The following is a 15,604-nucleotide window of genomic DNA, read 5'->3' as shown; positions in this document are numbered from 1 at the left end:
TATGTCGGAAAGAACTGTTTTTCATATTAGCTGATGTTAAATGTAATGCCCCTCTGGGATCAGTGCTGGGGTCGCTGCTGTTTTTAATATAGATTTAAATGATCTGGATGAAAATATAAAAAAACAAGTTGGTCGGGTTTGCTGATGACACCAAATTAGGTAAGACTGCAGCTAATGTAGAATCAGCTAAATGATTACAGAGGAACCTCAACGAAATATAGGAGAGGACAAATTACATGTAACCTAAATAAATGTAAAGGATTAAATGTGGGAAGAAAAAAAATTGAACCAACAATGAAACTTTAAAAGTACAAACTTATGAGACAAGCCTAGGAGTTGCATTAGACTTGTCACTATCGACATCTAGACAGAGGACAGAAGCCATTCTAATACGATGTTAGGTCATATAGCGTGTTGCGTAGAGTACGACTCAAGAAAGTTTATCCTTAAACTTTATAACACACAGGCAGAACCTCAACTGGAGTACTGTGTGCAGTTTTGGACTCCACATTACAAAAATGACAAAGCAGCTCTAGAGAAAAGTCCAGAGGAGAGTGACTAAGCTGAGCAGGTCCAGGACTAAGAGGTAGGAGTTATAAGGAGAGACTGAAGGAGCTGAACACTTTCAGTTTAAGCAAATGAAGATTAAAAGGTGACAGGATTCTTCTTCTTCTTCTTTCAGCTATTCCCGTTAGGGGTTGACACAGAATCATCTTCTTCAATCTCTTCCTGTCCTCTCCATCTTGTTCTGTTACCCCCATCACCTGCATGTTCTCTCTCACCACATCCATAAACCTTCTCTTAGGCCTTCCTCTTCTCCTCTTACCTGGCAGCTCTATCCTTAGCATCCTTCTCCCAATATACCCCTCATCTCTCCTCTGCACATGTCCAAACCAACACAATCTCGCCTCTCTGACTTTGTCTCCCAAGCGTCCAACTTGAGCTGACCCTCTAATGTCCTCATTTCTAATCCTGTCCATCCTCATCACGCCCAGTGCAAAAGGTGACAGGATTGAAGTTTTTTAAATTACAAAAGGAATTTATATGGTGGACCACAGGCTGTTACTTTAAATTAAATTCTTCAACTAGAACACTGGTACACATTTGGAAACTTTTAAAGTTTAGAACATTAAGAAGTTTTTTCTTCGCACAACAACCATACACATGTGGAATACATTACCAGGTACTGTTTTGATGTTATTTTGGAAAAAAAAGATTAGTGAAGAGCGGCACGTTGGCATAGAGGTGGCACTGCTGCCTCACAGTACGGAGACCCGGGTTCGCTTCCCGGGTCCTCCCTGCATGGAGTTTGCATGCTTTCCCCGGGTGGGTTTCCTCCGGGTGCTCCGGTTTCCACCCACAGTCCAAAAACTAGATTATCCCTAGTGTGTGCTTGGTGTGTGTGCCCTGCGGTGGACTGGTGCCCTGCCCAGGGTTTGTTCCTGCCTTGCACCCTGTGCTGGCTGGGATTGGCTCCAGCAGACCCCCATGGCCCTGTGTTAGGATATAGCAGGTTGGGTAATGAATGACTGACTGATTGATTAGTGAGCTTTGCTGGACCAAATGGCCTGTTCTTGTCCAAATTGTTCTAAAGTGGGATGGAAACCTGGAGTATTGGGTAAAAACCTACACAGGCTGAAAAATCAACAGAGGTGCCCAGAACAGCAAGGCAGCAGCACTAGCCAGCAATATCCATTGCTCAGTATTTATTAAAATCAATTAGCATTTAGTGATGAAACGTCCTCTATTTAAATACACTACTCAGCAATAATAGGAACATATTCAGGGCTCAGTCCATCAAATCCTGCTACTGACAATGTGCGACTATCAGCAAGTCACTTGACCTGCCTGTGCTCCTATTGGACAGTCAAAAGAAATGTAACCAACTGTATTGTAAATGTCGCCTTGGATAAAGGCATCAAGCCAAATACAGTAAGTAAATTTAAATTTTATATCAGAGCTGTAAAACCAATGTGTCTTTATTGTAGCTGAAAACTCACTCAGACACAGAAGCTCTGTGCAGAGAGAAAAATGGCTAAGAGTAGAGCAATGGAAAATGGCGATTTTGCCTGTTGCAATAAGAAAACTAATATTTAAATACTGGCATTATTCATACATACAAGTTATCTGAAGACATTGCAAGGTCAAATGTTTTATTGTAGCATTTTATTTGCTTTATAACAAAAGTTTTAAATAGAGAAAATGTGCACTTAAAAACAGACTATTCATCTGTTCATTGTAATGTTTTTCATTCAGCTCATTAGCACAGTATTACAACAATATGAGCAGTGATACATGTAGAGTCACTCGGAGAGCTAGTAGTGGTGACTGAATTGGCAATACTGGTATAATTATAAGTTGTAACCATTACAGGCATACTGCTCAAAGATTTGAGTGCTAGTAATATAACATGCTTTGCAATAATGAAAAAAAGGGTCATGCGGAATCATTTTAATAATTTTCCATAATGTCTTTTTACTGGGATGGTGTTCACCAAGATTTGCATTAATTTTTTCTTCTTTTGTTAATAATGCAGTTCTTACATAAAGTACAACACTAGAGCCAAGAGGCAAAGTGTCCCCCATAAGGCAGTCAAGTAAATGTTGGAAAGGCAAATGGTAACATTATGGTTAATACTCACAAAGTTTTAATGATTATATGAGCACATTGTCTGCCACCTAAAGTTCTCATTGAGTAAATGTTTGTGCGACTTTGGAATATTGCGAGAATGTCATGCATAGTCACTCGTTTATCTTTAATATACTGCCTTTACAGTGGAGGAGAGGTGATCCTGCAAGGCTGTGGGCATGAAGCAGCAGAGTGCTTGGACTGGATGGGGAAAATGTGGTTGAGAAGAAAGAGCAGACTCTCTCCGCATTGGATTTCTCATCCAGGCAGTATACGATGTGCATCCAGGCAGTATACGATGTGCTTCCAAGCCTATCAAATCTGCACACCTGGGGCACAGCAGAGTCACCAGCATGCCCACTGTGTTCCAAGCGAGGAACTTTAGAACGCATCCTAGCAGCTGTACAAGTTACCTGGAGAGGGAAGGTATTGATGGAGGCACGATCAGGTCCTGAAAACCATCGCTGAAGCAATCACCGCAGGACTTGAGTGAGTAATGTGGTGCCATCCCGTCAAGAAGACCATCACCTTTGTCAGAGCTGGAGAGCAGCCAAATCCCACCAAGAGATCATTATCTGCAGGAATCTTGGCATCAGCAAGAGACTGGCAGTTACTGGTGGACCTCAAACAGCAGCTCGAGTTCCACAGCCACCACCCTGCAAACAGATATACACTTGTATCTGAATCTACCAAGCAAGTCGTGTTATCCCGTGGGAAGATCGCTTGGACAAAGCCTTTGAATTCAACCGCTCCAAGTAAGCAGAACTCCTATGGCTTAGGGAAGGAGAGCCAAGGGAACAAAGTAGCTAGCTGTCTGGACACATACTGGGGTTTGACGAACTACGGTGGGGTTACCTGGAGGAGGGTGTATAATGCTGAAAGACCTGAAACACCCGATGATCCCAAGAACAACACTGATGAAGTGTCCAGACTGAGGCAACATCAAATTTATATTCACTGCACAGTGAATACCATTCTAACATTTTACAGATACAGCAAAGCTGTTACATATTTTTACAACGTGGCTCAGGATAAAAGCTAGTCTGTGGTATGGATTAAACTGCCACTTGACAGTCAAATATCTTAGAATGGAGGTAGTTTCATCACCCATCTGAAATTAAAATATATGTAGATAATCTGTTGGTGTATCTTTTGAGACCACAGTGGTATCGGTTAGTCATGCATTGCCAAGCAGAAATACAAGCTGTTCTGATGTTCATGTATTCAATAGGATTAGAACTCCTAGCTCCAGACCACTAGGTTCAAATCTTAACTGCAACACTATCCATGGAGTTTCCTTAAAGGGATTCCAGGTTCCTCCTAGATTCCAAAGAAATGCAGTTTAGGTTGAGGAGTTTCTTAAATAGTGCTATGAGTGAGTGAATATGCCCACCTGTTGCTGTTTTGACCAAAGTAAAAGACTAATTGTAATGGGTCTAGATAGATAGATAGATAGATAGATAGATAGATAGATAGATAGATAGATAGATAGATAGATAGATAGATAGATAGATAGATAGATAGATAGATAGATAGATAGATAGATAGATAGATAGATAGATAGATAGATAGATAGATAGATAGATACTTTATTAATCCCAATGGGAAATTCACATTCTTCAGCAGCAGCATACTGATACAATAAATAATATTAAATTAAAGAATGATAATAATGCAGGTGAAAAACAGACAATAACTATGTATAATGTTGAATGTTAACGTTTACCCCCCCCGGGTGGAATTAAAGAGTCGCATAGTTTGGGGGAGAAACGATCTCCTCAATCTGTCAGTGGAGCAGGACGGTGACAGCAGTCTGTCGCTGAAGCTGCTCTTCTGTCTGGAGATGATACTATTAAGTGGATGCAGTGGATTCTCCATAATTGATAGGAGCCTGCTAAGCGCCCTTCGCTCTGCCACAGATGTTAAACTGTCCAGCCCCATGCCAACAATAGAGCTTGCCTTCCTCACCAGTTTGTCCAGACGTGAGGCGTCTTTCCTCTTAATGCTGCCTCCCCAGCACACCACTGCGTAGAAGAGGGCGCTCGCCACAACTGTCTGATAGAACATCTGCAGCATCTTATTGCAGATGTTGAAGGACGCCAGCCTTCTAAGGAAGTATAACCGGCTCTGTCCTTTCTTGCACAGCGCATCAGTATTGGCAGTCCAGTCTAATTTATCATCCAGCTGCACTCCCAGATATTTATAGGTCTGCACCATCTGCACACAGTCACCTTTGATGATCACTGGGTCTATGAGGGGTCTGGGCCTCCTAAAATCCACCACCAGCTCTTTGGTTTTGATGGTGTTCAGGTGTAGGTGGTTTGAGTCGCACCATTTAACAAAGTCATTGATTAGGTCCCTATACTCCTCCTCCAGCCCATTCCTGATGCAGCCCACGATAGCAGTGTCATCAGTCTATAGCCTGAACAGAGTTGTATCGCCATACTTTGGTCATCAATCACAAAAGAGACATTCTGAAGAGGGCCATATTCACCATATAATCTAAAAATGGTATGATTACCACTGATGTATTTTATTAAAAGGGCTAACTGTGAAAAATGGGGTGGCCGAATGCTTTTAACCCGTTTAACTATCACAGTAAATCTTACTCATTACATATGGGTGTGTGCCAACTTTGCCAATCCATTTGACCCAGTTTCCTATGCTGGGCAAAACTCAACTGTTATTTATCAAAGGCATATGTCGTTCTGTTAATATTGAATAAGTAACTGCTTTGCACGATGTATGTGCATAAGCATCTGGCTACAAGTGAACAAGTAGTCAAGGGAATAAGAAGCTGTGAATAAGCAGCCAACTTCAGCCTCGTTTGAAGTTGTGCATTTTACATCAACTGACCCCCAAGGTTCACCTCCTAGTGTGATAATAGAGATCAAAGTTACTCCTTTTTACAAAACTTGTAAAAAAAATATATATATATAGGCATATGGAGTGTCGCTTTATTCTGTTTTGAGGTTGCTGGTCATGAACTTTATTGTATTTTTGATATTTAATTCTTTATTGGTGGTCCAAGCCCTCTAAGAACTACTTCCAGAAGTTTAAAAATGACAAATTTCAAATATATAGGTATGTGGGGTACCATTTTGGACTATTTTCAATGTCAGGGATTACACATATGACGTTATTTTTGATCCTTTATTAGGGATCTAGCTTTCAGATAGATCGATAGATACTTTATTAATCCCAAGGGGAAATTAACATACATAATTCAACGAGCTCTATCAAAGTTCCCCTATTACAATAGTGAATATTTTAAATATTTAAATTAAAACACACATTTCAATATTTCAATTATCTGACGCAATCATTCTTGATTATTATGTACTTTTACCTCATAAAGTAAATCAGTACATTTCTTATGAAGGCATAGGGCAGCCTACCTTAACTCAGACTTTTATATCACAAAATTTGGAACTCGTCGTCGTCGCCATAACTTCTGCAGATTGTACACATCACGATATTTATAGCAGCGGCGATGCTGACCGACCTTTGGCACCCTGGCCCGTTTTGGAAAGTTCCCAGACGGCGCTCCTTCTCTCTTTACACCCGCCGTCCTTACCCCACTGCTTTTTGGGCCTCAGTCCATCCCCTTGACCCCGCGACTTACCTCCATGACTGCGAAGGCCGGCGACTGTGAGCGAGAGCACTTTTGGAAGTGACCCAGCCAGTAACGGGCTTCCCGTGGATCGCCCCCGACCTGCTCCAAAAACGTCGTGACGTCCAGGTAACTCAAGGAGCGGCTAACGGCCATGGGCGCTGCCATTGATGACAATAATCGTTTCTCGTTGAATGTCTCGGCTGTCAACCGATTTCTAGACAGCCCGGCACCGGACGCCACGCTCATCCGTCGCCTGAGTTGTGGCAACGTGCCTCTTGAGGGTCGGGTTGGTGCCAACAAGTGGTTTGCCATCGCAATGGTGGAACCAGGGTTTACTTTTGCCATATCGCATAGAAAGCGTGATTTTGCTGCAGCAAATAACTGGTGACCCACTCGCTTACTGTAGCAGCTGTCGCTTCACGTCATTCAAGTGAATGAGGTGGGCGGGAAAAGGGCCACAGGAGGGATGCGGATGGGCGTGGCCAACCAGAGCGCCAGATTTAAGATGCTGGCACGGGCGTCAAGCCGTCGTTTAAAGTCACCCTCGCTGAGTCCTGGGGATGTGGAAGGCAGAACTGCAAAACATCGGCACCAAAAGCCACTGGAAGCGCTGCAGAGTGTACGTACAGGACTGGACTTGGATTTGAACCAAGTCTGAGAAGTTGCGAGGTAGCTAAGTACTGCGGCACCATGTCGTGCGTGAAAATGATATCCACCCAACATTTGGAGCTTAAAACAAACGTCGCATATGGAAGAAAAAATCGACATTTTAAAGCGTCACACTCGTGTGTTTTTACCAGAGCTACGTTTATAAAATAAGTATTAAGTTGGAGTTTGCCCTACCCAGAGGGAAATGTTGACAAAAAAGTCCATTTGTAGTACCAAAACTAAGGTAAGAGCAGCCAAAAATATAGGGGTGAGGATTGGGTGGTCAAGTCAGTGTTTCAAAAACTCAGTCCAGGGGTCTTTGTGCAGGCTGCAGGTTTTGTTCCAACCAGTTTTATAGTCAGTCATCTTCCCTCAAGTTGATCTCATTTTACCCAAGGGACCCGTTTTCCTCTTCCCTTATTTTGCATTCAGAAAAGCAGAGCTGTGTGATTTTTGCCTCTCACTTATCTATCTATCTAGTTTAACATAGTGCCTTTCACTTATCTATCTATCTATCCATTTAGTTTAACATAGTGCCTTTCACTTATCTATCTATCTATCTATCTATCTATCTATCTATCTATCTATCTATCTATCTATCTATCAAGACAGAGGATAGGAGTCTGTTATAATATTTATTGAGCTTCTGTAAAAGCTAAATTTCTCCCAGGGGACTAATAAAGTGCTATCTATCTATCTGAAGATTACAGAAATATTATTGTAAACAATAGGCCCGTAGTTGCAGCTCCTTATTGGGTTAAAACTACCTTGTGCTCAAAGCTTTTAGTATAAGTGTCATCTCTGGTAACCCTTAAATTGAACAATATGGGTACTGATTAGAAAAGCACTAAATGCATGTGATTAAATATTATTATTATTATTATTATTATTATTATTATAGGATGAATGAATGGACTACAGTATATAATTTTTAAAGTGCCTGCCTTGGGATAATGGCCATTTTAGAAACATGCTGTATAAAACCACTACACTACTAGTTTATTCTTCACTTCTGATCTCCAGGATTAACCTACTGTATTTGAGTCCCTTAACTGTCTTTCTTTACAGATTAGAAATATATGATTTTGTTCAAGTGTACCACTGTACATGTAAAACAATGGTGTTTACTAAATGATTGCATTATACATTATAAAACAATCATTGCTTTGATGCATGTTTTTGTATTTATCATATATGTATAGTCTATCCAGAAACCATTTTCAATTGGCTTCTAGTAACCACCTATTTATTCTCTTTGTGCCCTAGATGGAGCTGATTTTATGCAAGTTCATCAGACCTGATGTGACAGTCTAAAGTACAATCGGCCAGCAGGTGTCATGCTTGAAGCTTTTCATTTCATGATTCATTGTTCAGGTTGGTCTTTTCTGGATATTCAAACATCTGTTGTCAGAATTAAAATGAAAAAAGTCAGTGTGACTCTGCCGATCTTTCCATTGAAAACCATAGACTGGCTTATTATGTGCTGTTCATCTTTTTTTGTGACTTGTAAATTTCACAAGTCTTAGCAAAGTAATGCCGTTCATTAAAATAGTGTCCATTTTTAAGTATGTATTTTTTTTTCATTAAATTTTATCAGATCTTCATCAACAATCTGAAGAATGCATCTTTAGTGAACAGACAATACATAGCTCATTATGAGAAAAATAAATGAGATATATATATATATATATATATATATATATATATATATATATATATATATATATTCACGGCATTCGTAGTCTGTGTCACAATCTGATTGTATGGGTGGTTACCTTCCAGGTAACGCTTGTGGTTGGCCAGCAAGTCTGCTAACATCCGCCACGGTGCCCTCAGTTGTGAAAAGCATCTGCATGTTAGCAGACTTGCTGGCCAACCACAAGCGTTACCTGGAAGGTAACCACCCATACAATCAGATTGTGACACAGACTACAAATGCCGTGAATGTAATTACCCCGATCTACATGCTGTCAAATAAACGAACCACACGCCGTGGCGCAACGTTAGGGGCATCGCCGCTAACGTCCGAGGTTCGATTCCCGAGAGGGAGTGCAGTAGAGTGTGTATGCCTGATGAGCCCAGAATTAGGGCAAAACACATGTCGCGTACTCTTTGCATTATTTGACAGTAAGCTATTTCAACCATGTATATATATATACTAAATACGGTATGTTTTTTTTCAGGACTGACACTTGTCAAGGGCTCTCCTACCTTGCACCAAGTGTTGTCAGGATGGGCTTTAGCCCCATGGGATCTCGAATTGGATTAAGTGGATTTGAGAATATCTCTATCCATCCATTATCCAACCTACTATATCGTAACACAGGGTCACGGGGGTCTGCTGGAGCCAATCCAAGCCAACACAGGGTGCAAGGCAGGAACAAATCCCAGGCAGGGCGCCAGCCCACCGCAGAGCAAGCACACACACACACACACACACACTCACACACCAAGCACACACTAGGGACAATTTAGGATTGCCAATGCACCTAACCTGCATGTCTTTGGACTGTGGGAGGAAACCCATGCAGACACGGGGAAAACATGCAAACTCCACGCAGGGAGGACCCGGCAAGCAAACCCAGGTCTCCTTACTGCAAGGCAGCAGCGCTACCACTGCGCCACCGTGCTGCCCTTAGAGAAAATGTGTATGTAATAAACTTCATGAATGAAAATTAAGAATCTAAGAATTCAAAAATCATAAAGGCTATCTTTATTGCTAATTGAAAGCTATATATACATCCAAGGCATTGTTTCCACTAGTAATAAAATTAGATAGATAGAACTTTATTTGTCAATCTGGCTTTTTACAGAAGCTCTTTAAATAAACAAATACATAAATAGATAGATAATTAAGTAAATAAATAAATAAAAATACACAAACTATGATCTGAACATACACTGGAAAATTACAGTGTATTAAAATTACAAAAATTAAATAAGTTCTAACTTGGCTGTCACAGTCACAATGAGGCATGATGCAGACATATTGCTGTTAGTATAAGGTAGGGTTGCCACCAGTCCTTTAAAATACGGAATCGTCCCGTATTTGAGAATGAAATTGCGCGTCCCTTATTTTTTTGTATTAAAAGTGGTAACCCTAGTATAAGGGAGCTCCCATTGTGTTTTCTTGACACACTTCTGCTGAATGATTAGTTGGCTGAAAGTCCTCAGTGTGAATGAGTCAGAAAGAGGATGTGTAGCATTGTTCATAATGGCACTCAGTTTTGTTTTAATCCTCTCCTTTGCTATGACCTCCAGGGGTTTAAGAGTGCATCCTATAACCGAGCCTTAATTACCTTGTTGATTTGGCGGACCTCTCTCTCTTGAAGTGATGTTACCAGCCCAGCACACCACAGTGAAGAAAATCACACTGGCCATCACAGAGCTGTAGAAGAGGTGAAGAATATCACTTCCCACAATTTCCTAAGGAAAAACAGCTTGCTCTGCCCTTTCTTATATAGTTCCTCTGTGTTCTGAGACCAGTCCAACCTGTCATTAATGTGGACCCTCGAGTATTTTGTCGGAGTGGACCACCTCTATATCCACTTTTTGAATAGGGACCTGACATAGAGGGTCAATAACCAGTTCATTGGTTTTGCTAATGTTAAGATGCTGCTGAGAATTTCTGCAAGTGACATGACCTGCTGTTATATTTATTTTATATTTATTTTTTATGCAAGATTAGACAGGAGTCCCCGTGGACTGTGATGTTTGCTGATGACATTGTGATCTGTAGTGAGAGCAGGGAGCAGGTTGAGGAGACCCTGGAGAGGTGGAGATATGCTCAAGAGAGGAGAGGAATGAAGGTCAGTAGGAACAAGGCAGAATACATGTGTGTAAATCAGAGGGAGGTCAGTGGAATGGTGAAGATGCAGGGAGTAGAGTTGCCAAAGGTGGATGAGTTTAAATACTTGGGATCAACAGTACAGAGTAATGGGGATTGTGGAAGAGAAGTGAAAAAGAGAGTGCAGGCAGAGTGGAATGGGTGGAGAAGAGTGTCAGGAGTGATTTGTGACAGACGGGTATCAGCAAGAGTGAAAGGGAAGGTCTACAGGACAGTAGTGAGACCAGCTATGTTATATGGGTTGGAGACGGTGGCACTGAGCAGAAAGCAGGAGACAGAGCTGGAGGTGGCAGAGTTAAAGATGCTAAGATTTGCACTGGGTGTGACAAGGATGGACAGGATTAGAAATGAGGACATTTGAGGGTCAGCTCAGGTGGGATGGGTGGGAGACAAAGTCAGAGTGTCGAGATTGCGTTGATTTGGACATGTGCAGAGGAGAGATGATGGGTATATTGGGAGAAGGGTGCTAAGGATAGAGCTGCCAGGGAAGATGAGAAGAGGAAGGCCTAAGAGAAGATTTATGGGTGTGGTGAGAGAGGACATGCAGATGATGGGTGTGACAGAGCAAGATGACGAGGACAGGAAGATATGGAAGAAGATGATCCGCTGTGGTGACCCCTAAGAGAGGGCAGCCTGCCTTGGTCTACATGGGGGCCACAGGATCAGAGCTTGGAAGCTCATCCCAGTTGGGGCGCCTGGACAATTATGAAGCCCTGGACGGCAGCACTTCCTGGTGTGCCGGAAGAGATTCCAGGTACGCCCAAAGTGCTTCCTGGTGCAAGGGCGGCACTTCCGCCACACCAGGAAGTGTTGCCAGAAGATCATCAGGAAGCACCTGGAGCACATCCGGATGAAGTATAAAAGAGGCCATCTCACTCCATTCAGAGAGCCGGAGTTGGGAGGCAGAGGACGGAGCTTGCGACAGGAGGAGTGGTGGTGGCAGAAGAGAAGGACAAGGAGAAGGAGAGCTAAAGAAAGGGCTGAACAGAGAGTATTGGGGTTTGTGCACTATATTGTGGGTGCAGAGGGACAAGGAAATAATAAGCGTGTGTGTTTCTGGGACATTGTGAGTCGTTGTTTGTTTGTGTCCGGGTTCAACATCCACAGTATTATTATTTATTTATCGACCCCACCCCCTTCCTGTGGTCAGCAACCAATGCCACCCACTAATAATAATTTCTTCAGAAACACTGCAGGGTATGGCAGCTCTTTGTAGATCACAAGGCTAACTGCTGAAATGCCAAATTCACCCATTGCTCTGTGCTATTTTATGAATGTAACAATCTTTGATTTCTTTACTTTAAGATGAAGACAGTGATTACAATCTGTTCATCGTCTTCCTCAAATTTCTCTTTCAAAGGGTTTACGATTACCTACTGATTTTGATGTAATTAATGTCTGCCTGCTCCCTCGGAGAGAATATAAGCAAGAATGATAAACGTCACTTAATTAATAAACATGCAGTATAATTTATAGTGATGAAGAGTATCTCAAGTAAGTGCATTAATAAGACATTGGCAGAAATGCAGGGCATCACAGTCATGTGTGTCTGTCCATAGTTCAAATGCGGAGCTTACATAAAAGATTAATGGCCGCATTTAGCTTTCATTTCAGGGTCCGTTTCTGCTTAAAAAGATATTAGATAACCGAGACTGTCAGCTGCCAGCGATAATGGAGCTTTTGACTTTTTAACGGGACTGGGAACCTTTTGAGTGCTTTTTTTTTTTCTTAAGTTTCCCCAAAATTTGGCTTATTTTTTTAAATGACATGTTGCTTGTGCTCTAAATTCAGCAGGCAATACAAAGATTAACATCGTCAGATCACATTTTGTTTCTGCTTTTGCCCAGCACACAAACTGAGCAGGCATTGGTAATATTCAGCTCTGTTATTTTATTTTTTTTCAAGCTTAAATTTAGTTTATTAATTACTATTTTACTACTTCACATTTTTAAAGCATCATTTAAAATATAGTCTCAAAAATGTCTAGAGCAGGGGTCTCCAACACGTCACTCGTCGAGCTACTGGTTGCTCGCAACCCCTTTCCAAGTAGCTCCCAGAGGGTTAATGAATCCTACATAAATTTGAACATTTGATTAGTCAAATTAGGGGGTGGGTGATCTTTCCAAAAAATCATATCACAATCCTTTTAACACAAAATCACGATCCACAATCTGAATTGCAATCTGTCTTTTCAATGTGGCATACACTTAAGAGAATATCCGGACTCAAACTCATCAAGACCTTAGTAACACTTTATTTTAAATTTCAAACAAAGTTGAATTCAATTGTTCTGTCGTTTGCTAGCTAAGCAGAGTTAAGGACCATGCCCCGAAGCTGGCGAGTGAGTGAGGAAGGGCCCTCCCCTCGGCCCGCTACGTGGATCTCGGATTTGCACAAATAAATCGGTACGGCAAGCGAAATGAGAGAAGTCGCAAAATCAACCGGAATGTTCAAGCAAATTATAGAAAAAAAAACTATCTAAATCTGTTAAGTAGCTCTCTTGTGAAAAGCGGAAAGACATACAGACAGACAGAGAGACATTGGATTTTATATATTATATATTAGTAAACCTTCAAAATAATGTGCAGTTAAAGTCTGCACAGCATTCTCAGCATTTCTGGAGCTTAGTAGAGTCAGATAACTATAAGAATCTTCACCAAGCAGCTCTGAAAATGTCTGCTTTATTTGGGTCTCCATACCTCTTGTGCGTCTGCTTTTTCTGACATGAATGTCATGAAGTCAAAGTTCAGAACAAGACTGACAGACGAACATTTAAGTGAATCCATAAGAGTGAACCTGAGTGGCTCCACTCCACCAGACACCTCAGTGCCAGTCATCTGACAAACTAAACAACACATCGCACATGCAACTGGACTTGTGAATAAAGTGACACAGTGACATGTGACAAAATGACAAATGAATAAGTCATATCTGTGTATTTGGAATTGCATTGTTTTTGTTTTGACAGCCTTCATGTTTTAATTCAATAGTGTGAGACACTAGAAAATGCATACAGACATACAAAATGCACTTGCAGGTGAACTCAATATTTTTTGTGATGCAAAACGTGTAGTTGTGGACACCAACAGTTTGTAAATGTTCAGGCAAAACAAGCTTATTCCGTTTGTTTGGGTTGAAATAAGCTATGAGAATAAACGTTAGAAAACATCGGCCATTTTCATTTTGTAAAAGTAGCTCTCAGGGGAAAAAAGTTTGGAGACCACTGGTCTACTGTAAACCTCTTCTCATATAGCAAAATCTGGATAGTAAAAACTTACTGTATCTGGGGTATCAGTTGATCACAGGGTTCACTCACCACTTTCTTTATAATTGAAGTGTAGGCTTTGTAGAATAAAGGGAATGTGACTTTTGTAGCTGTTGTCCTCTGCTAACCTACCTTTATTATCCTTAACTTCAATAACACTGCTGGCTACTGTCACCAGGTGGTGCCTGGAGTGTGGGGTTCTCTGCAGATCTGGCATTTTTGGCACTAAAACTCTGGTAAGCGCATATGGGCCTTGGAAAGGGACCCTCAGAAGTGGAGGAGACATCCTGAGAAGGGTGTGTGTGTGTGTGTGTGTATGAGAGAAAGAGATGATGAAGCACTTGTGGAAGAACCTAGGGGAAAGACAGGAATTGTTCAATCAATTAGATTTTTATTCAGTCACAGATGAGTACCTTGATTGTATGTTGCAAGGCAGAAGAGCAAAGTTCCATTTTTCGATTGGCTTTTTATGATTTCTTCTTCTTCCCCCTTCCCCTTAATCAAAAAGCATAATATCGTTTAAATAAGTATTTTATTTTATTACGCTAATGGGCCATCGGTTCTTTTTTTTTTTTTAATTGTCAGATAGATCCTAAAGAAGGAAAGGTCATCTTTCCTGTGTCAAATAGACGCGTTCCTAAAGAAACTGGAAGTTGTCCTGGGTCAACTTACTGCACCCTGTCTTATGACAGACGCCTGTATGAATAACCTGCTATTATAGCAGAATGGCTTTGTCAGCTATGAACCCTAAGTAGCTTGCAAGCAGTTAAATTTTCTTTCACACGCTTAAAAAGCGGCACTTTTGAGACATGCTCCTCTACTTATATCCTTTGGTCTTGGTACGTAGCAACCTGTGAGTCTTGGGAAGGATCCTGGCTTGGATCAGCTCATGGAGTTGAAGAAAGTGAATGCAGGTGGCGTTGTGTCTGATAACAAGCAAGTGGCATGAATGTGCAGGCTGTGGTCACAGCAGATAGAAAAAAAATCATTGGAGCTGCATGGAAGACGCTGTTAGGAAATCGGAGCAACAGCTTTGGAAGGTGGTTAGGGATTTGTGCAACTGTGTTTTGATAACATCTCTGTTTAGTAATTTGGCTGTGACAGTGGATAGGAATGATTCTCTGTTTTCAGCTTTGCTTATTTTGTGACTTATGTTTCATCTCTTGATCTCCAATTATAAAGTATCTCTGCATTTTGCTTCTTATACAGTTACACCAACGTTAACATCAAATACTCCAAACCAAAACCAGAAAATCAAAAGAATATTCACAAAATTCTATTGTACATAAGTAATTGATGTGAATCATGATAATGATGATGACTACTCAAAAGCAGAGATATGTGCAGGTTCACACACCATTTAAACTGCGTCACCTCTTGGCAGTTTAGCCTTCAGGCCTCAAGAAGAAACTGAAAAGTTCAGGCTGCACATGCATATGCCTGAGCAAACGTATGGCGAGAACACACCAAGGTCTAGCAGCCTGCCCCAGGAACCCATACACAGGCTAGTGGCATTCAGCACAGAGAAAATTTCTATTATATAAAAACATCTTGGCACGAGACAAGATGTTTTCAGAGAGATAACTTCACTTCCCATAAG

General features: G+C 41.3%; 1 protein-coding gene across 1 annotated transcript in view; it reads right to left on the bottom strand.

Moving 5' to 3' along the window:
• Positions 1–6,669, bottom strand: part of nags (N-acetylglutamate synthase) — a 41,371-nt gene extending 34,702 nt beyond the window's left edge. Inside the window, exon 1 of the mRNA XM_028818724.2 lies at positions 6,254–6,669. Coding sequence (XP_028674557.1) covers positions 6,254–6,589 — 336 coding nt within the window. The 5' untranslated portion in view covers positions 6,590–6,669. The remainder of the gene's footprint in view (positions 1–6,253) is intronic.
• Between the last annotated feature and the right edge of the window lie 8,935 nt (positions 6,670–15,604).

This window comes from Erpetoichthys calabaricus, chromosome 14 (genome assembly GCF_900747795.2).
Source record: "Erpetoichthys calabaricus chromosome 14, fErpCal1.3, whole genome shotgun sequence".
In the NCBI taxonomy this organism is placed as follows: Eukaryota; Metazoa; Chordata; class Cladistia; order Polypteriformes; family Polypteridae; genus Erpetoichthys; species Erpetoichthys calabaricus.
Note: the sequence above shows the minus strand (reverse complement) of the source record. Positions and strands in the feature narration are given on the sequence as shown.